Here is a 16865-nt window from a genome sequence, read left to right as displayed (position 1 = left end):
GATTTTTTTTTTCCCCTCATGTCAGAGAGGGAGGTGGCATAGTGAAGGCAGGCCCATCTCGGTGGGGCTGGGTGACCCTCTCAGAGCTGAGGCTTAAGCGACAGCTCAGTTAGTAACAATTGTTCCTCAGCTTTCCCACGAACCAGGGGTCAGCTGTTGGGCTGTTCTGAGGTTACATGGTTATGTGACAGGGACAGTGCAATGTCTGGTGTCTGGGAGGCGCTCGAGTATTGAAAGAATGCACCAATAAGTAGTTGAAAGAGCCTGGAATGTGTAGCTGGCCAGACTTGAGTTTGAGGTCCAGGCCCAGGCCAGCTCTGTGTCCCCGGGCACTTTCTGAGCCTCAAGTTCCTCATCTATAAGGTGCAGAGAAAACCAGCCTTGTAGGGCTGTTATGGGCATGCAGCATTTGCACAGGGAGAGTGCTTTAGACCTATTTTGAATTAAAGCAAGTTAGGTTGAGTTTGGTCTGAGTATCGCAGGTTGAGTTTGGTCTGAGTATTACCCTACGTGCCCCTAAGGTAGCTGGGGGCTTGGGTGGCAATGGGGCCTCCACCTCTGCCGGCTCTCTCTGTGTTCCCCTTCCCAGATCACAAGTAACACCACATCCCGGCACCTGAAAGGATCTCACCCGGTCGACTACGAGCTCACCTACTTCCTGGAAGCTGCACTCCAGAGCGCTTATGTGACAAACCTGAAGAAGGGGTAGGTCGCTGGCAGCTGAGCAGGACCCGGACATTTCTTTCAGGCCTGGGAGCTGCTGACATTGGTCAGGTCTCCCTCTTCTCTGGGCTGTGTGTGTGCGGGCCCCCTGGAGAGACGATGGGGGCTGGCTTGTTCCCGTCTTGTCAGACTGAGCTTGCCCAGGCCCTGGGGGGAAGGGCCGAGCTTCAGGAAGCTGCTGAAGCAATAAAGCCTGCACGTGTTGGGGGTGGTCATCTTTAGAAGGGGGAGTTCTGGGAGCCCGATGATGGTGTGGGAAGAGTGAAGGACAGTGAGCTGGGCGGTCTGGAGGTGGTCACTGTCGCCTGAAGTGTCAGCTAAGTCATTTTGCTTCTCTGAGCCTCATTCTCCCCAAAATTTAATGGAAAAGGTGATTCCTGATAATTCCAACTTTCAAGGGGCTGTGAGATCCGAGGAGAAGTGTGGTGAAAGTAAAGGCCTGGCATCATTTTGGGGGTGCGACTGCCCTGCTGGTGAGGTGGCAGGAAGCTCGTTTTCCTGTGCGTTGACTGGAGGGTCCTGGGACCCAAGAACATGGTGCCCAGAACCCCTTTCTTAGTCTTTTGCTCCTTGGGGTTAAGCAAGGCACCCTCCCTCTGTGAAGAGTCTGGTGGATGCTTCCATCTGGGTGGGAGGGGCTGGTGGTGTTTCCTGGGTGTGTTGTGTGGTGGTGGAGATGGAGGGAGAAGCGACAGGACCAGGAGGGCGTGTTGCTGGCCACCGTGGCTCTCCGGCGGTTCTGCAGGGCTGAATGCCTCAACCAGGCTGGAGACTAGCAGGTGGGGGCCTGGGTTTCCCATGCCTCACCAGCTCCCTCCTCAGCATCATTACTACCCCCTGCAGACACCGTGGGCTGGGGCCTTGAGGACATCCGGCCAAGCGGAGGGACTCACGTGTGCCGAGTGCAGCCAGTCACCGTGGAGGCTGGGCACACGTCTCGCCCCTCCCGAGCCTCCCAGGTGGAGGTGGGCCAGCCACACAGGTGTTCCCTCCTCCCCACAGGTGAGGAAACGGAGGGTCAGGATCACAGAGCTTTCTTTGCTTTGACTGGCTAGAGTCCTTTGAAGCCCCTATTTTGTTTTTGGTATGATTTATTTTGTTAAATTTCACTTTATTCATCCTTTTCATTTAACATTTTCTGGAATAGATGATTCTTGCACAGGATACCAAATTAAAAAGGTACAGAAGACTAGACAATAAAGCGTTTCCCTTCCACCTCTATCCCCTGCCTCCTGGCTCCTGTAGGCAGTGTTCCTAGGCTCCTGTGTCATTCCATGATAGTTAGCAGCACACACAAGCGATTATACGCACGTATTATTTTCTTCCTTTTTTAAATGCATATTCTCCCCTTTGCCTTTTTTCATTCAAAATATATCTCTTGGAGATGGTTCCACATCAGAGCTGCCTTTTCTTTGCACTGCTGCAAAGTCTTCATAGTATCATACAGTACAGATCTCCTACAATTTGTTTACTCAGTTCCCAACTGAGGAACAGATAGGTCACTTCCAGACTTGGGCTCTTTTCAGCATATGCTAGAGTCCAGAACAGAACCATACCTATGCATTGTTTCAGTGGGGATCTGTCTGTAGGGTGGATTCCGAGACAGGAAAGTTCTGGGTCAAAAGGTAGAACGCTGGTCATTTGGGTAGAGGTTGCCAACTTGGACCTCATAGAGGTTGTTTCAGTTTCTGTGCCACCAAGATGTGGGAGAGAGGCTGCTTCGTAAGCCCTCACAACATAGTGCAAGCTTTTTTTTTTTTTAAGTTTTTATTGAAATATAGCTGATCTACAGTGTTGTGTTAGTTTCAGGTATACAGCAAAGTGATTCAGTCATACATGTATGTGTGTGTGTATATATATATATATATATATGTCCTTTTTTACATTCTTTTCCATTATAGGTTATTACGAGATATTGAGTGTAGTTCCCTGTGTTATACAGTAGGTCCTTGTTGTTTAGCTATTTTATATATAGTAGCGTGTATCTGCTAATTCCAAATTCCTGGTTTATCCCTGCCCCACCTTCCCCCTTTGGTAACCATAAGTTTGTTTTCTATGTCTGTGAGTCTATTTCTGTTTTATAAATAATTCCTTTGTATCATTTTTTTAGATTCCACATATAAATGATATCATATGGTATTTGTCTCTGACTTACTTCACTTAGTATGATAATCTCTAGGTCCATCCATGTTGCTGCAAATGGCATTATTTCACTCTTTTTTATGGCTGAATAGTATTCCATTGTGTATATATGCCACATCTTCTTTATCCATTCATCCGTCGTTGGACATTTAGGTTGTTTCCACATCTTGGCTATTGTAAATAGAGCTGCAGTGATATTGGGGTGCATGTATCTGTCTGAATTATAGTTTTCTCCAGACACATGCCCAGGAGTGGAATCACTGGATCATCATATGGTAACTCTATTTTCAGTTTTTTAAACAACTTTCATACTGTTCTCCATAGTGGCTGTACCAGTTTACATTCCTGCCAACAGTGTAGGAGGATTCGTGCAAGCTTTTTGATGCTTTCTTGACGTTATTAGGCGTGATTGGTGAAATATGCTATCTCAGCATCATTATTGTTGGCAGGGGAGATGATATTTATCTGTTCACTTTTCCATGGTTGGTACTTGGAAGGTAATTGCTTCTTTTGTTTTCTAAAATAATTTCTGTTGAAGTATATTTGATTTATAATGTTGGCAGTTTCAGGTGTACAGGAAAGTGATGCAGTTATATATATGTATATATGTATATGTACATACACATATATATATATATATATATATATATCCTTTTTCAGATTCTTTTCCGTTATAGGTTATTACAAGTGATTGGGTATATAGGTCCCTGTGCTATACAGTAGGTCCTTATTGGTTCAGCTTTTTTTTTTTTAATTTGCACTTTTCTTAGGAATGAGGTTCATTAGATTTTTATGTTTTAATTGTTTGCACCTTTAAAAATGCATAATTTATTTTTAAAAATCTTAATTGAAGTATAGTTGATTTACAATGTTTTAGTTTCAGGTGTACAGCAAAGTGATTCAGATATATATATATATATGTATATTCTTTTTCAGATTCTTTTCCCCTTATAGGTTAATACAAAATATTGAGTATAGTTTCCTGTGCTATACAGTAGGTCCTTGTTGGTTATCTATTTTATATATAGTAGTGTGTATATTTTAGTCCCAGACTCCTAATTTATCCCTGCCTCCCCAAAATGCATAATTCATTGATCCCTCCCTCCCTCCTAGTTTGTCTAAGTAATATAATTATAATGTTTATGGTGGAAAACTTGGAAAATACGTAAAAATATAAAACGGGCAAATTTAAGAATCACATATTCAATCTTTAGATCAGGGACTGGCAGGTTATGACCTTCTGGCCAGTCACCTGCTTTTGTGAAGTTTTTTGGAACACAGCTTGCCTGTTGGTTTAGGTATCTTTGATATCTATGGCTGCTTTAGAGCAACAACTGCAGAGTTATATGACTCCAAGCCTAAAATGTTTACTGTCTGGCTCTTTACAGAAAAAAATTTGCTGGCTCCGTATTCTAGGTAATCACTGTTAACATTTTTTAAAATAAATTTATTTATTTTTCATTTTTGGCTGCATTGGGTCTTTATTGCTGCACGCAGGCTTTCTCTAGTTGCGCTGAGCTGGGGCTGCTCTTCGTTGTGGTGCACAGGCTTCTCACAGCAGTGGCTTCTCTTGTTGCTGAGCACGGGCTCTAGGCGCGCGGGCTTCAGTAGTTGTGGCACGCGGGCTCCGTAGTTGTGGCTCACGGGCTCTAGAGCGCAGGCTCAGTAGTTGTGGCGCACGGGCTTAGTTGCTCCGTGGCATGTGGGATCCTCCCAGACCAGGGCTCGAACCCGTGTCTCCTGCGTTGGCAGGCGGATTCTTAACCACTGCGCCACCAGGGAAGCCCTCACATCTTTCTAGGTACAGATATGCAGGTATATTTTTTTCTTTTCTTTTTTAAACAACAACAAAATAGTATCTTACAGCACTGCTGCTTTGTAGCCTGCTTCTTCCACTCAGGGCTTGGTTGGGAGCCTCTTTTGTGTTCCTGCTAATCTCTCTTCTGCATGAAGTTGCTCCCTGTGGCATCAGGGGAAGGTGCCAAGCCCACGCCTGCAGCTGGGCTTAGGGCTTGGTGGGCTGTGTGGCTGGGACAGTCATCCTTGAGCTGGGCCCGGAGGGAGGGGAGATTCCCAGAGACAGGAGGAGTCTGGGTGGGGCAGAAGAGGTAGGATGAGGCTGAGGAGGATGGGGGACTAGCGAGGGTCCAAGGCCAGATACACTTGGGAAACAGTGGGTTAAAGACTCCTCAGACCCTTTAGAATAGGAATTCCAAGGAGCATGGTTGCAGGTAGTAAATTTTCAGGAGGAAGCAAAGACATGTAAAGTTTTCAGTTTCGTTTGACATGGAGCCCTTGTTTGGTGTGGGTCTCTGGGGACCACTCTTTAGGAACCAGCGCTCTGGGACTCTAAGGGGAACAGCTGGACTGAAACGCAGTTTCTGGCCCAGGCAGCTTTTCCATCCAGCAGGCATCCCTGTCCCATCAGAGCTACATCCCATTCGGGGTGTTGGAAGCCCCCCGAGCTTCAGCCCTCGATGCCTGGAAGAGAAGGAAGTGGAGTCCTTGCCCAGAATGCAGAGCAGGCCATGGTGAGGCCACTCCCAGGAAGCAGCGGTGGCTCAGATGGCTGGGGTGTGGGCGTAGGCCTGGGGGGAGGCAGTCCTGCCCCAGCTGGACCCCGGCCTGGAGGAGGCCTGTGTGCCCCTTCTCTCTCACCACCCTGCCCTCGTGTTAGAGGAGGCGGGGTGCCGCACGAATCCTGTCCTCCAGATGGTAAGAGCAGGGAGAAGGTCCCGGCCGGGAAACAGGCTCTCTCCCTGCTCTCTCCTCGTACATGAACACCCACCAGAGCACCTGATTCGTCACAGCTGCTTAGAAAATCTAAGGCAGTATTATCATTTGTTTGTATTATTATTTTTTTGAGGCAGTCCACAGCTGGATGGGCTGCTGCCTCAAGCTTCAAGTTTACACTTTAAAAAAAAAATTTCTCAAGTGCTAGGCCAGGGAGGCAGTGGTGTCCCGTTTGGGACATGAGGATCGGGCGGCCCAGAGAGCCAAGGTGGTTTACGTCCCAAGGGTGGGACTGGCCTGGGAGCCCTGGGTGCCTCCGACCAACCACCCTGTGGCCAGGGAGGTGGAGCTGGGGGGGTGGGTCACCGGGACACGCACGCTGCCTCTGCTCTAGCTCCACCATGGCTTGTTTGTTCCTATTCAGTTACTGAATTTCAGTTTCAGTGAAATGGTGGCCTAGCAGGCTGGTTCCTGTTTTTACTTCCCAGGCAGCTGCCACCCGGCTGCTTCTCTTTAGCTGGAGACTGTTGTCACCCTGTTTTTGCAAATAAAGTTTTATTGGCACATAGCCACACACATTCATTTACATACTGTCTCACCCTCAGAGCTGAGAAGTTGGGATTGAGATCAGATGGCTAATCCTGAAATATTTACTCCCTGATCCTTTAAAGAAAAGAGTTTGCTGATGCCTGCTCTCTGTTTAAGAAGTTCTCCCTCCCAAGGCCTCTTGCAGAAGAGGTGCTCTTCTTCCATACGGCAGTCCCATGGAGTAGATTTTGTGGGAAGGGGACAGTTCTAATTTTAGTGTTCTGTGCCCTTCATTCATTCATTTAACAAATATTTGTTATACTAATACGTGCCACCTATTAAGAGCTGAATTTGTGCCAGGCACTTAAGTGCTTTGCTGGCATGTGTCTTTAGTCTTTCCAGGAGCCCTCTGAGGTAGGTGCTGTTGTTAGCACCCCCATTTTACAGATGGGAAAACTGAGGCACAGAGAACATAAGTGACTTGTCCTGGACAGAGCCAGGGTTGTGTGTGCCGGGGTACTGTCTGACACCATTAACCACCAGTCTACACTGCCCACAGCAGAAACCCAGCAATTAAGACCCTGCTGCCGCCCCTGAGGTGCTCACAGCCTAGCGTTTGTTCCCCCGAGTCTGCCTCTACTTGGTATGCGTGGTCCCAGCTTCTGGTTTGAAGAGTTGGTGGGCGTAAGGGCAGGGCCGGGAAGTGGAGGCCACTCAGTGATCCTGAGCAAGTTCCTCCTCTACTCCCCACCCCCACCTCTAATGCCCCCCATTAGAGGGTCCAAGAGGAGGGAGGGAACGAAAAGACACTGGAGTATGGAATTCAGAGCCCTATTAACTCCCTCTCCGCTGAGGTCCCCCCACCTCCACCCCTCAGGGCTGCCTGCTCCCTTCCCCACACCAGCTTCTCTGCAGATATGATGAGGTCAAGGTGAGCATCCAGGACAGTCAGGAGGGAAAGAGAGCCAGCAGTTATCAAGCACATGCTGTGTGCTAGGCTGGACCACACGCTCTGTGTACAACACTCTGTGAAGAAGGTCATGTGACCCCAGCCCACTAGTGAGGGGCTGGGGCTCAGAGAAGGTTGAGTCACTTGCCCGACCTCACCCACTGGGATTCCAGCTTTAGATCTGAGCGGCCTGGAAACCCATGCCGTTTCCAGTTTTGTGGGTGTCAAAGGGCAGCCTGGGCACCTGTGGGGTGTGTGGAAGGACAGGGCCCCGGTGATGGGGCTGATCCTTGATGTGCTGACTTACGGCTCTCCTTCCTTCTCTGGGACCCTGAGTCACGTTCTCAGAGGGTGGGCCTGCTTCCTGCCCTGTCTTTGTTCTGCGCACTCAGGGCGTGCGTGCATGCGTGTGTGTGTGCGTGTGTGTGTGTGTGTGTGTGTCAGTTGTGGGCAGAGGCATTAACCAACCATCACCCCTCCAGGAAAGCCCAAGTAATTTTAGTTAATTTTCTGTTGCTCTCACTTTGTTCCCCTGTCTTTGTCCTCTTCTTCCTGCAGCACAAATTTGTCCTTAAAGCTGATGCTGACTCCCTCCACACCCCCGCCCTTTATTCCCAAATAAAGAGGAATGGAAACTGAATCATCATTTCTTTCCAAGCAAACAGCCCAAATATTTGAAGCCTGAATGTGAGGAGCAGTTCCCAGGACACGTGGGAACAACTCAGCCCCTCTCTCAGTTTCCTGTGAACACATTCAGCCCAGTGGTGGCCCTGGAATGTGACATATATAAAGTAGCCCTGGGTGCCTGGGTGGGCTTTAAATAATTTCTTTACACCTTTCCTCTTGATAGTAGCTAATATTGTTGGATACTTACTGCATGTCAGGCAGAATGCTAATGCCTTTACGTGTAATCCCGTGAAGTTGGAACTAGTAATATCCCCATTTTCCTGAAGGAGAGGTTAAGTAACTTGCCCAAGGTCACAAGGCTAACAGGTGGTATTGCCAGCGAGCCTGGTGCCGAACTGTGTCTGCCCAACCCCACAGCCTGAGGCCACGCTCATTACATAGTCCCCGGCCCAGGATACCACCCCCCCACAGTAGGTCTGCATCAGTGAGCTCCTGTAATTATGTATCATGGTCTTCAGGTCAAAGTTACATCTTCCTGGGTGAATCACCGGTTCCAGTATTTTTCTTATACATTTGTCATTATTAGGAAGTTAAAAAAAAGAAGTCAGCTTAGCCCAGGGTTTTTCAGCCTCAGCACTGTTGATGTTTTGAGCCAGATCTCCTTTGTTTTGGGAGCCTGTCCTGTACACTGTAGGTTTTAGCAGCCTCCCTGGCCTCCACCCAACAGATGCCAGTAGAACACCCCACCCCACGAGTGTGACAACCAGAAATGTCTCCAGACACTGAAAAGTGGCCTGGGCTGGGGGTAGGAGGCAAAAGTGCCCCCACTTGAGAACCACTGTCTTAGCCCAAGGTGTGAGAGGCAGGAGGTCAGGGGGAGATTGGGATTTAGATGCCTGATATTGGGTCACCTTCTCCAGGGCCGCTCTGGAGAGTCTTTTAAAGGGCTCCAGAGCCATTTCCTGCAGGTTAAACTCACCCGCACTTGCCTGGGCTCTTGCGGTGTTTGGGAAGGGTTGGGGAGAAACCCTTCCCTGTGTTCAGAGAGGTCACAGCCCAGTAGGGGGGATGGCGCTAAGGTGGAAAAGCCCAGCAGCTCATTTCCCAGCTGGCCTCCGAGAGCCCACGGAGTGTCAGGTCCCCTGCCCAGGGCAGGATGAGGACCCACTTCACGGAGCTCACGTCCCAGTGGGGAAATGACAGTGTGGGATCCAGATGTTGACGATGGACAGTGCTCTGTACTAGAGGAAAAGAAGGCAGAGAAGTGCGAGTGCTGCCTGGGACAGGGTGGACTCTAAAGAGACATTTCATCCTCAGGGGCCAGGTGGAATGGAGCCCCCGGGGCTCAGGCACTGCTGGGTGTCAGAAGAGGTTCCTTAGGGCCTGAAGAACAGGAAGAGGTGGTGGGATCTGCTTCACAGATTCTGGGCTATAACCTGAGAGCCTGAGCTCATTCCCATGTGGGCATGGGGTGGACCCAGGTTCCAGAGGGCCCAGAGGAGCCCTTGCTGAGAATGGGGTGCTCAGCCCCAGGGGCCAGATGGCCACAAGCAGTGCTCTTCCCAGGGTCCAACTTGTCCCTCCAGTTGAGGATTTGACATAATTGAAAGGGTTTGGTGTTCTCCACTGTGTAATGTGGGTGATGTTTTCTTGGCCTCCAGACAGTGCTTCTCCTTTAATTCTGAGCTTCGGTGAGGCCTGGACCTCCCTTATGCTGCCCACTTACTCATTCAGTGTCCGAGGGACATTCATTTTTCCCAAGGGCCTTGCCCTGTTGATCCAGCAGTTAATTCCCCCGGCTGACTCCTGCCCCTTGCTCTTCCTAATTGACCTGGGATTGAAAGTGCTGGCCTGAAAGTCAGGAGCTGGGAGGCCCCTACCTGGGGTCCACTTCCCCTCACTGCCACCAGAGGGCAGCCGTGGACTCTGGTTGGAGCCTCGCCCCGGGCAGTTCTGCGGATGCTTCTGCCAGGAGGCAGCTTTCTGTTGGGCTGGGGGGTTGATGGCTACTGGGCCCAGGGTCTTGGCCGTGGGGGAGGCTTGGTTCTCCTTTGCACGAAGCAGCCCAGGGGTGAGGCAGCAGGGGACACCTGGGGGTGGTGCAATGCCAGGGAATCTGTTGATGACCCTGACCTCACTAGGACCGGGTCTCTTGAGTATCTCCCAAGAAAAGAATGTGAGCCGGGGCTTCCCTGGTAGCGCAGTGGTTAAAAATCCGCCTGCCAATGCAGGGGATACGGGTTCAAGCCCTGGTCCAGGAAGATCCCACATGCCGCGGAGCAACTAAGCCCGTGGGCCACGACTACTGAGCCTGCGCTCTAGAGCCTGCGAGCCATAACTACTGAGCCCACGTGCTGCAACTACTGAAGCCCACATGCCTAGAGCCCGTGCTCTGCAGCAAGAGAAGCCGCCGCAATGAGAAGCCCACATGCCACAACTAGAGAAATCCCGCACACAGCAACGAAGACCCAACGCAGCCAAAAATAAATAAATAAAAAAAAGAACGTGAGCCAACTTGGCTCCTTCCCCCACAGCAGGCAAGAGGCCGTTTCTCTTTGGGTGGTTTCTTTCTCTTCTCCCTCTACCTGCAGAGCCCATTCTCGGCTCAGGGCTGAGAGTGAGCTTGGGCCACGTGTGTTGAACCAGGTGGGCTGCATGTTTTGTGCGTGCTCTTAAAAAAATTTTTTTTAATCACTAAAGCAATATATGCTCATTGTACCAAAACGAAACAATAGAGAAGAGAGTGTTTTCTGAGGGAGTTGCCCAGGACTTGGCAGGTTGTGCGGCCTTATGAAGACACTCTCCCTTTCTGCTGTGTTGTGTGTGTGTGTGTGTGCGTGCGTGTGTGTGTGTGTGTATGTGTGTATGTAGGCACCTTAGAAAACCTGCTGTTGGATATGACCCTGTAAGGGGTGTGTTCAGTCAGTAGTAATTTTGTATTCTTAGCAACCACCCAGTATCTGCAGTGCTGGGGGAGGGCACGAGACAGAAGGCTCTCAGGGGCATTCAGGGGCCAGAATCACCCAACAGTGAAGCCCAGGAGAGCCTCCTGGTGGTCACAGAAGAGACCTCTTTGGGCACAGGGAGACCTCTGAGGCCCATCGGAGAGAGCACATCCTTCCAGCGTCTCTTAATGCACAGCCTTTATTTATTGTCAGCACCCACCGCCCATACCCCACCTCACTAGAAAGCTCCCCTTGCCTGGATGTCTTCAGTGTCCTGCAAAGGAAGTGTCACAGCCTTTTTCTGGGGCTGGGAGTGAAGAGGGAGCTATCAGTTTCACATTTGAAACTGATAATGTGAGTCTGTGGCAAGAAGGAATAGCTTCATAACCATTTGAACTTCACCTGACCTTGTCTCCTGATTCAACCCTCTAGCTGTTGGGATGTGCCAACTGGCTGAGCATTTCTGGGTCTTTGACCGGAAACCTCTCATACACGGTTAGCAATGCCAGCCCTGAAACGGGGACTTCTGGCCAGTGTCGTACGTACCAGAGCCTGTTTAGGTTCCATTCAGTGAAAAATTCTATACATTTTCTCATTCTCTGTTTCAAATCCAACAAAATCCCCACCCCCCACCCCAAATTTGTTGAGCACCTACTGTATGCAGAATATTTTGCTAAGCTCTTGAGTAAACCATGAGCGTGTCTAATTTCACAGACCGTGAGCTCGTTATGTGCAGGGCTGTGAATAAGCTCTTCGGCCTCTTAATTCTTTCTCTCTGCATTAGTTGGATGCCTGTTGAGAACAGGACACTTGGTGTACAGTATCCAGGCCCTTGGTATACAGTAGGCACTTTGTAGAGATTTAGTTGAGGGAGTCCTGGAGTTCAAATAGGCAGGAAAGGAAAGTGTAACTGTGCCATTCATTGTCTTTCTCAAGGGTCTTGTTAGTTAAAAGGGAGTGAAATCTGAACCCCTTGGTACCTGCGGTGAACCCACCTCTCCCCTTGGGTGATTGATGGCCTGAAAAGGCAGGCATCTTCCAGGCTTTAATTTTGTGATTGGAAAATGAGGATTTATTTATTCCACAATGACTTCTTTTTTTAAAATTAATTAATTTATTTTTGGCTGTTTTGGGTCTTTGTTGCTGTGCGTGAGGTTTTTCTAGTTGTGCTGAGAGGGGGGCTACTCTTCGTTGCGGTGCACAGGCTTCTCATTGCGGTGGCTTCTCTTGTTGCGGAGCACGGGCTCTAGGCACGTGGGCTTCAGTGGTTGTGGCACATGGGCTCAGTAGTTTTGGCTCACGGGCTCTAGAGCGCAGGCTCAGTAGTTGTGGCACATGGGCTTAGTTGCTCTGCGGCATGTGGGATCTTCCCGGACCAGGGCTTGAACCCACGTCCCCTGCATTGGCAGGTGGATTCTTAACCACTGCGCCACCAGGGAAGTTCCCACAGTGATTTGTTCAGGGCTTTCTATGTTCTAAGCATTGTGCTGGTACCCGGGAATGTGAAGCTTCCCTCACCAACCTCATTAGAAGTTGCAAAGACTGGATAAGATAAAGTGCTTTGGAAAAATCTGCCCCGCTGCCTACTGCTGACCAGGGGCCTGGGGGAGCTTGCCGCCTCCTTGCATGGCTCCCCTGGAGGCCCCCCTAAGATGAGCTGTTTGCCTTGACCCATCCCTGCATGCACGTATCCTCTTTCTCTGCTCCTGGCCAGCCAGAGTTTACTTGAGTTGGAATCCATGACCTCCTGGCTTCTCCACATGCAGCCTGATTCTGAGCCAGGGTTTGTTTGAGGCCCTGTTTGGATATTGTTAAAAGTGGCAGCTTTGCTCAGAAAGGTCAGTGTGAGAGACCAGAACAAAAAGATCTTTCAAGCTGGCCTCTCGTGGGGCTCAGAAAAGCCCCAGCTCTACCTGGCACTGACAGTTTATACCCAGGACAGGATTACTCAAGCTGGTGGGAGGAACCCCATCTAGTTTCCCATTTCCCAGAGGGCTGAGCTGAGGCGGAGGGGCATTCCCGACATTTCAGAACAGGTCGGCACCAGCCAGGAGCCCAGATCTCTCCCTGTCTAGCCCTGGCCACTGGAACCTATGTTGGTTTTTCTCTTTACCTGCATTCAATAAAAAGTGGGATTTACCCCCAAAGATGCCTAAAGGTGATTATTTCCTTTGCTAAAGAATTCCTGGGAGCTTATTTAGATGTCAGAGTCCCGTATAGATTTGAAAAGAGTAAAAATATACAACTTTGGAGGCACAAGATCCTGTTAAAACTGCAGTTCTCATTCCTAAATTGAGTGTGTATTGGGGGAGGACCCTGAAACAAAGCAACTAGTATACCAAGTCCATGATTTCAGGTATGCTTGATTAAGGTGAGATATTTACTGAAGTAAAAAGATAAAAGGTATAAAGAAAAGTATTATGCAAAATAATGACACTGATGGTGTACAGCTAGTAGCAAAAATTGTAGATGTGGTATGCAGATGACAGAAGTCGGGGGGATGCTGATTGCAACTGAAGACCTGATTTTATAGAGGAGAGGGTCGTGCATAGCCCACAGAGGTGAGCTCTGTCCTCAGTAGCAGTGCCCAGGCATGAACCATCTCTAAGGACCCTGTGGAGCCCTGTGCTGCTTGCCCCTCCTGGTTCTTCCGAAGCTCTAGGCAGGCTAGGGAATATCGTTGTGACTCTGACTCTATTCCCCAGGTCTTTGTCTCCATTCTCAGCCTTACAAACAGGAGTCTGAGTTCATAGTGTTGGTTGTTTGCACATTTGGGGCTTGCTTGTATGAAACCAGAGGTTCCCAGAAGGCAAGGAATTGATCTCCTGTCCTTTTATGCCTCCAAGCTCCAGAGCCCCCAGGAATCTATTTCATTCGTGAAAGCTGCAAGAGGGGCTCACGTGACTTTCCCGGCTGCCACCTTTGGCTTTTCACCCTCTGTGATCTTTCATTTCTAAATTTGCTGGCCTGGGAGCCTCTGCTTTCCCTTGCGAGCTATTGATCTAGGGAACCCCCGGGAACAAGTGAGGATGGCAGTTCTCAGACATTTGCTGAGCACACATGTCCGGGCTGAGCTTCAGGAACAAGACTGCCCTCAGGGGGTGCACAGTGGGAAAGTGGTCAGCCTGTAAATGGAAAATGACTGCAATGCCATGCCTGCTTCAAAAGAGGACTTAACACGGGGCGAGAGCTATGCAGTCAGGAGGGGTGGGTGTGGGGAGGGGCCCAGGGAAGGCTGCAAGGAGGAAGTGATGTTGGAAAGTGATGTGTAAAAACACAGATTTTTTTAAGGGTGAGTAGGGGAAGGGCTCTTTAAGGCAGTGGGGGAATGCCTGTTCCAAGACCTGACATAGGGAACTGTGGACGGTTGTTCAGAAAGGACTTGAGTGGTGGGAGATGAGATGGGAGAGAGGCAAGGGGCAGACCCGACAGCCCTGGGACACCGTACTGAGGGCCTAGACTGAATTCTGTAAGCCTGGGGGCACCGACGAAAGGCCAACATGGGAAGGAACAAGATGACTTTTGCATGTCAGGTAGAGCCCTCAAGGGGCAGTGGGAGTTGTTTTTCAAACTCAGGCCACACCCATCAGTGGGTTGCAAGATTGTTTAGTGGGCTGCCGCCAGCATTTTTAAAATGGGGAAGTAGTGGGAGACGTAAAAGAGAAAATATCAGAGTGGATTACATTGCACATAGTCGAGACAGGTAATATATCAGGAAACTTCAGTTTTATGTAAGCAGTGTGTGCATATATACAGGGTTGCAATGTCAGGTGTATTTCTTACTATGCATCACACTTTAAAAAGCTTGCAAATGACTTTAAGGCACAGAGGGCTGACTGGAGGGGGTGAGACCAGCTGTCACTGTCATCTAGGCCCCAGGTGATGCAGGCCAGTCTAGGGCCCTGGTGGTAGGGATTGAGAGGTGAGGATGGATTCCAATGTAGACCAGATGTGGCAGATGAAGGTGGAGAATTTTTTTTTAATCTCATTAATAGCTTTTTAAATATGATTTTTTAAATTTATTTATTTATTTATTTATGGCTGTGTTGGCTCTACCTTGCTGCGTGCATGCTTTCTCCAGTTGCGGCGAGCAGGGGCTGCTCTTCGTTGCAGTGCGTGGGCTTCTCATTGCGGTAGCTTCTCTTGTTGCGGAGCATGGACTCTAGGCACGCGGGCGTCCGTAGTTGTGGCTCGCGGGCTCTAGAGTGCAGGCTCAGTAGTTGTGGTGCACGGGCTTCGTTGCTCCGTGGCGTGTGGGAACTTCCCTGACCAGGGCTTGAACCCGTGTCCCCTGCAGGCGGATTCTTAACCACTGAGCCACCAAGGAAGCCCGAAAATGGAGGATTTGAGGTTGACTGAAGTCAGAAAGTCTGGCACCAGCCCAAAGCACTTGGGCCAAGATAACATCTTGTTTGAAATACTCGATCCTGGTCTCTTTCTGGTGGTAAACTGGAGGCCTGGGTTTCTAGAGAGCTACGGTGGAGAAGGATCCTTTCTATTCTTTGATCACTGTTGTCCTGGGCCTCTAGGATCCTGGTGTTACAATTCTGACCTTTCATACCAATTATTGGATGTTTTCAAATAACACTCAAATGGGCAGCCTCCTCCTAGTGTCTGCAGGCTTGATGAGGATGTCTGTGTGGGAACTAGGCTGGTAATGACCCTGCTTCTACTGTCTTCCTGCTAGGAACATCGTGAAAGGCATGAGAGAACTCCGGGAGGTCCTACGCACTGTGGAGACCAAAGCAACTCAGAACTTCAAAGTGGTAATGGAGGAGGCCCCAGGGCTGGGTGCTGGCTGTGGCTGGTTTATTCAGGAGTTGATTTCAGTGGGAGGCAGCAGAAATCCTAGCAGGCAGCCTCTGAATCAGGGGAGTATGTGCTTCTCCTCTCCCTGTCATGCTCATGGCAGACATTGCTAGTCAATCTCAGCATTCTTTTCCTCCAAGCCTGGGGCACACCCTCAGCATCCTTCTCGTCGCAGCACTGCACATAGCCCCTCATGTTAGATCAATGCTGAAACCTCCTGTCATCCCTTCCTAGCAAGATGGTGTGCTAATTCTTAGGGATTTGTTTATGATCTTAATAAATAACCTTGGCTTGCTTTCCTGCCCCAATTCAGGCCTGCCTTCTTAGGCTTCTACCCCTAATCAGAGCCACAGCTGCTTCTCACTCTAGACTTTTCGGTCAAATATCAGAAAGGTATCTGGTGGAGAGAGCTGCTTGCGCTGAGGGCTTTATGCTTTGCAAGGGCTATGAATACTCTGAGCCGTGCTGGGCTCCGTGGGGCCGGGAGGAGGAGGAAATGTACCTCTTGTCTAGGAGAAGAGAGAGGACAAAAGATGAAGTCGGAGCCGTCACAGGCCAACAGACGGGGTGGGGCGGCTCAGTGCTGGAGATACAGAGAAGCAAGGGGGCTCCTTGGGGCACAGTGGTAGACCTCCTGGAGGGGCAGTGATTTGCAAGCAGGCAGGTTTGGCTGGACGGTGGGTGGAGGGCACGGCAGGCCGCGGCCGGGCAGAGCCAGCACCTGCCTGCATCTGAGCTCCTCCCTCTCTGCCAGATGGCAGCCAAGCACCTGGCAGGGGTCCTGCTGCACTCCCTGAGCGAGGAATGCTACTGGAGCCCCCTGTCCCACCCGCTGCCCGAGTTCATGAGCAAGGAGGAGAATTCCTTCATCACACAGGCCCTGCGGAAACCTCAACTCTATGAAGGAGACAAGTAAGCCTGTCTGCTCTGGGGACCACCCCAGGCTCAGGCCACCGTCCCCAGGGTTCGGTCCCCACTGGTGGCCCCTCTCTCTGCCCCATGCTCTCCTGCAGCCGCCGCCCAGCTCCCTGCCAGGCAGGCTCTTCAGAAGCAGCGGAGCCAAATAGACTAGAGAAGGCAGGTCTTGGGGTGGGGGGTTGAGGGGGCATCCTCTAAGGCACCCAAAGGCCAAACAAATTATTTGGCGGGCGGGGGAAGGGGGGTACCTGCCTTCCTAATGGTCTTAATGCACTGTCTGTCGTGTTTGTGCCAGTAATCGAAGGTGGGGTCTGTGAGCTTCTTTCTCGCTTTTGTCTGCTGCTGGCTCCAGCCACTTCATGCAGTGCTGGGGGCTGGAAGGGGCATCCCCCTCAAGAGCATTGCAGTGTTTCCAGCCCTCGCCCACCGTAGGCTTTCAGATCCATGGCTCTGGGGCATGATAAAGAGCTGCAGGTGGGATCCAGTGCCTG

The 16865-nt window shown here is 50.2% G+C and overlaps 1 protein-coding gene across 2 annotated transcripts in view; it reads left to right on the top strand.

The window, feature by feature from the left end:
- The window catches only part of TTC7A (tetratricopeptide repeat domain 7A), a 121668-nt gene that overhangs the window by 36393 nt on the left and 68410 nt on the right, over positions 1-16865 (top strand). For both annotated transcript variants that reach the window (XM_029232615.1, XM_029232616.1), the window contains exons 5-7: positions 590-705; positions 15335-15413; positions 16211-16368. In XM_029232615.1, coding sequence (XP_029088448.1) covers positions 590-705; positions 15335-15413; positions 16211-16368 — 353 coding nt within the window. The remainder of the gene's footprint in view (positions 1-589; positions 706-15334; positions 15414-16210; positions 16369-16865) is intronic.

Source organism: Monodon monoceros, unplaced genomic scaffold (assembly GCF_005190385.1).
Source record: "Monodon monoceros isolate NGI ecotype Baffin Bay Population unplaced genomic scaffold, NGI_Narwhal_1 Super_Scaffold_19, whole genome shotgun sequence".
Taxonomy (NCBI): domain Eukaryota; kingdom Metazoa; phylum Chordata; class Mammalia; order Artiodactyla; family Monodontidae; genus Monodon; species Monodon monoceros.
This window is presented reverse-complemented; position numbering and strand designations above follow the sequence as displayed.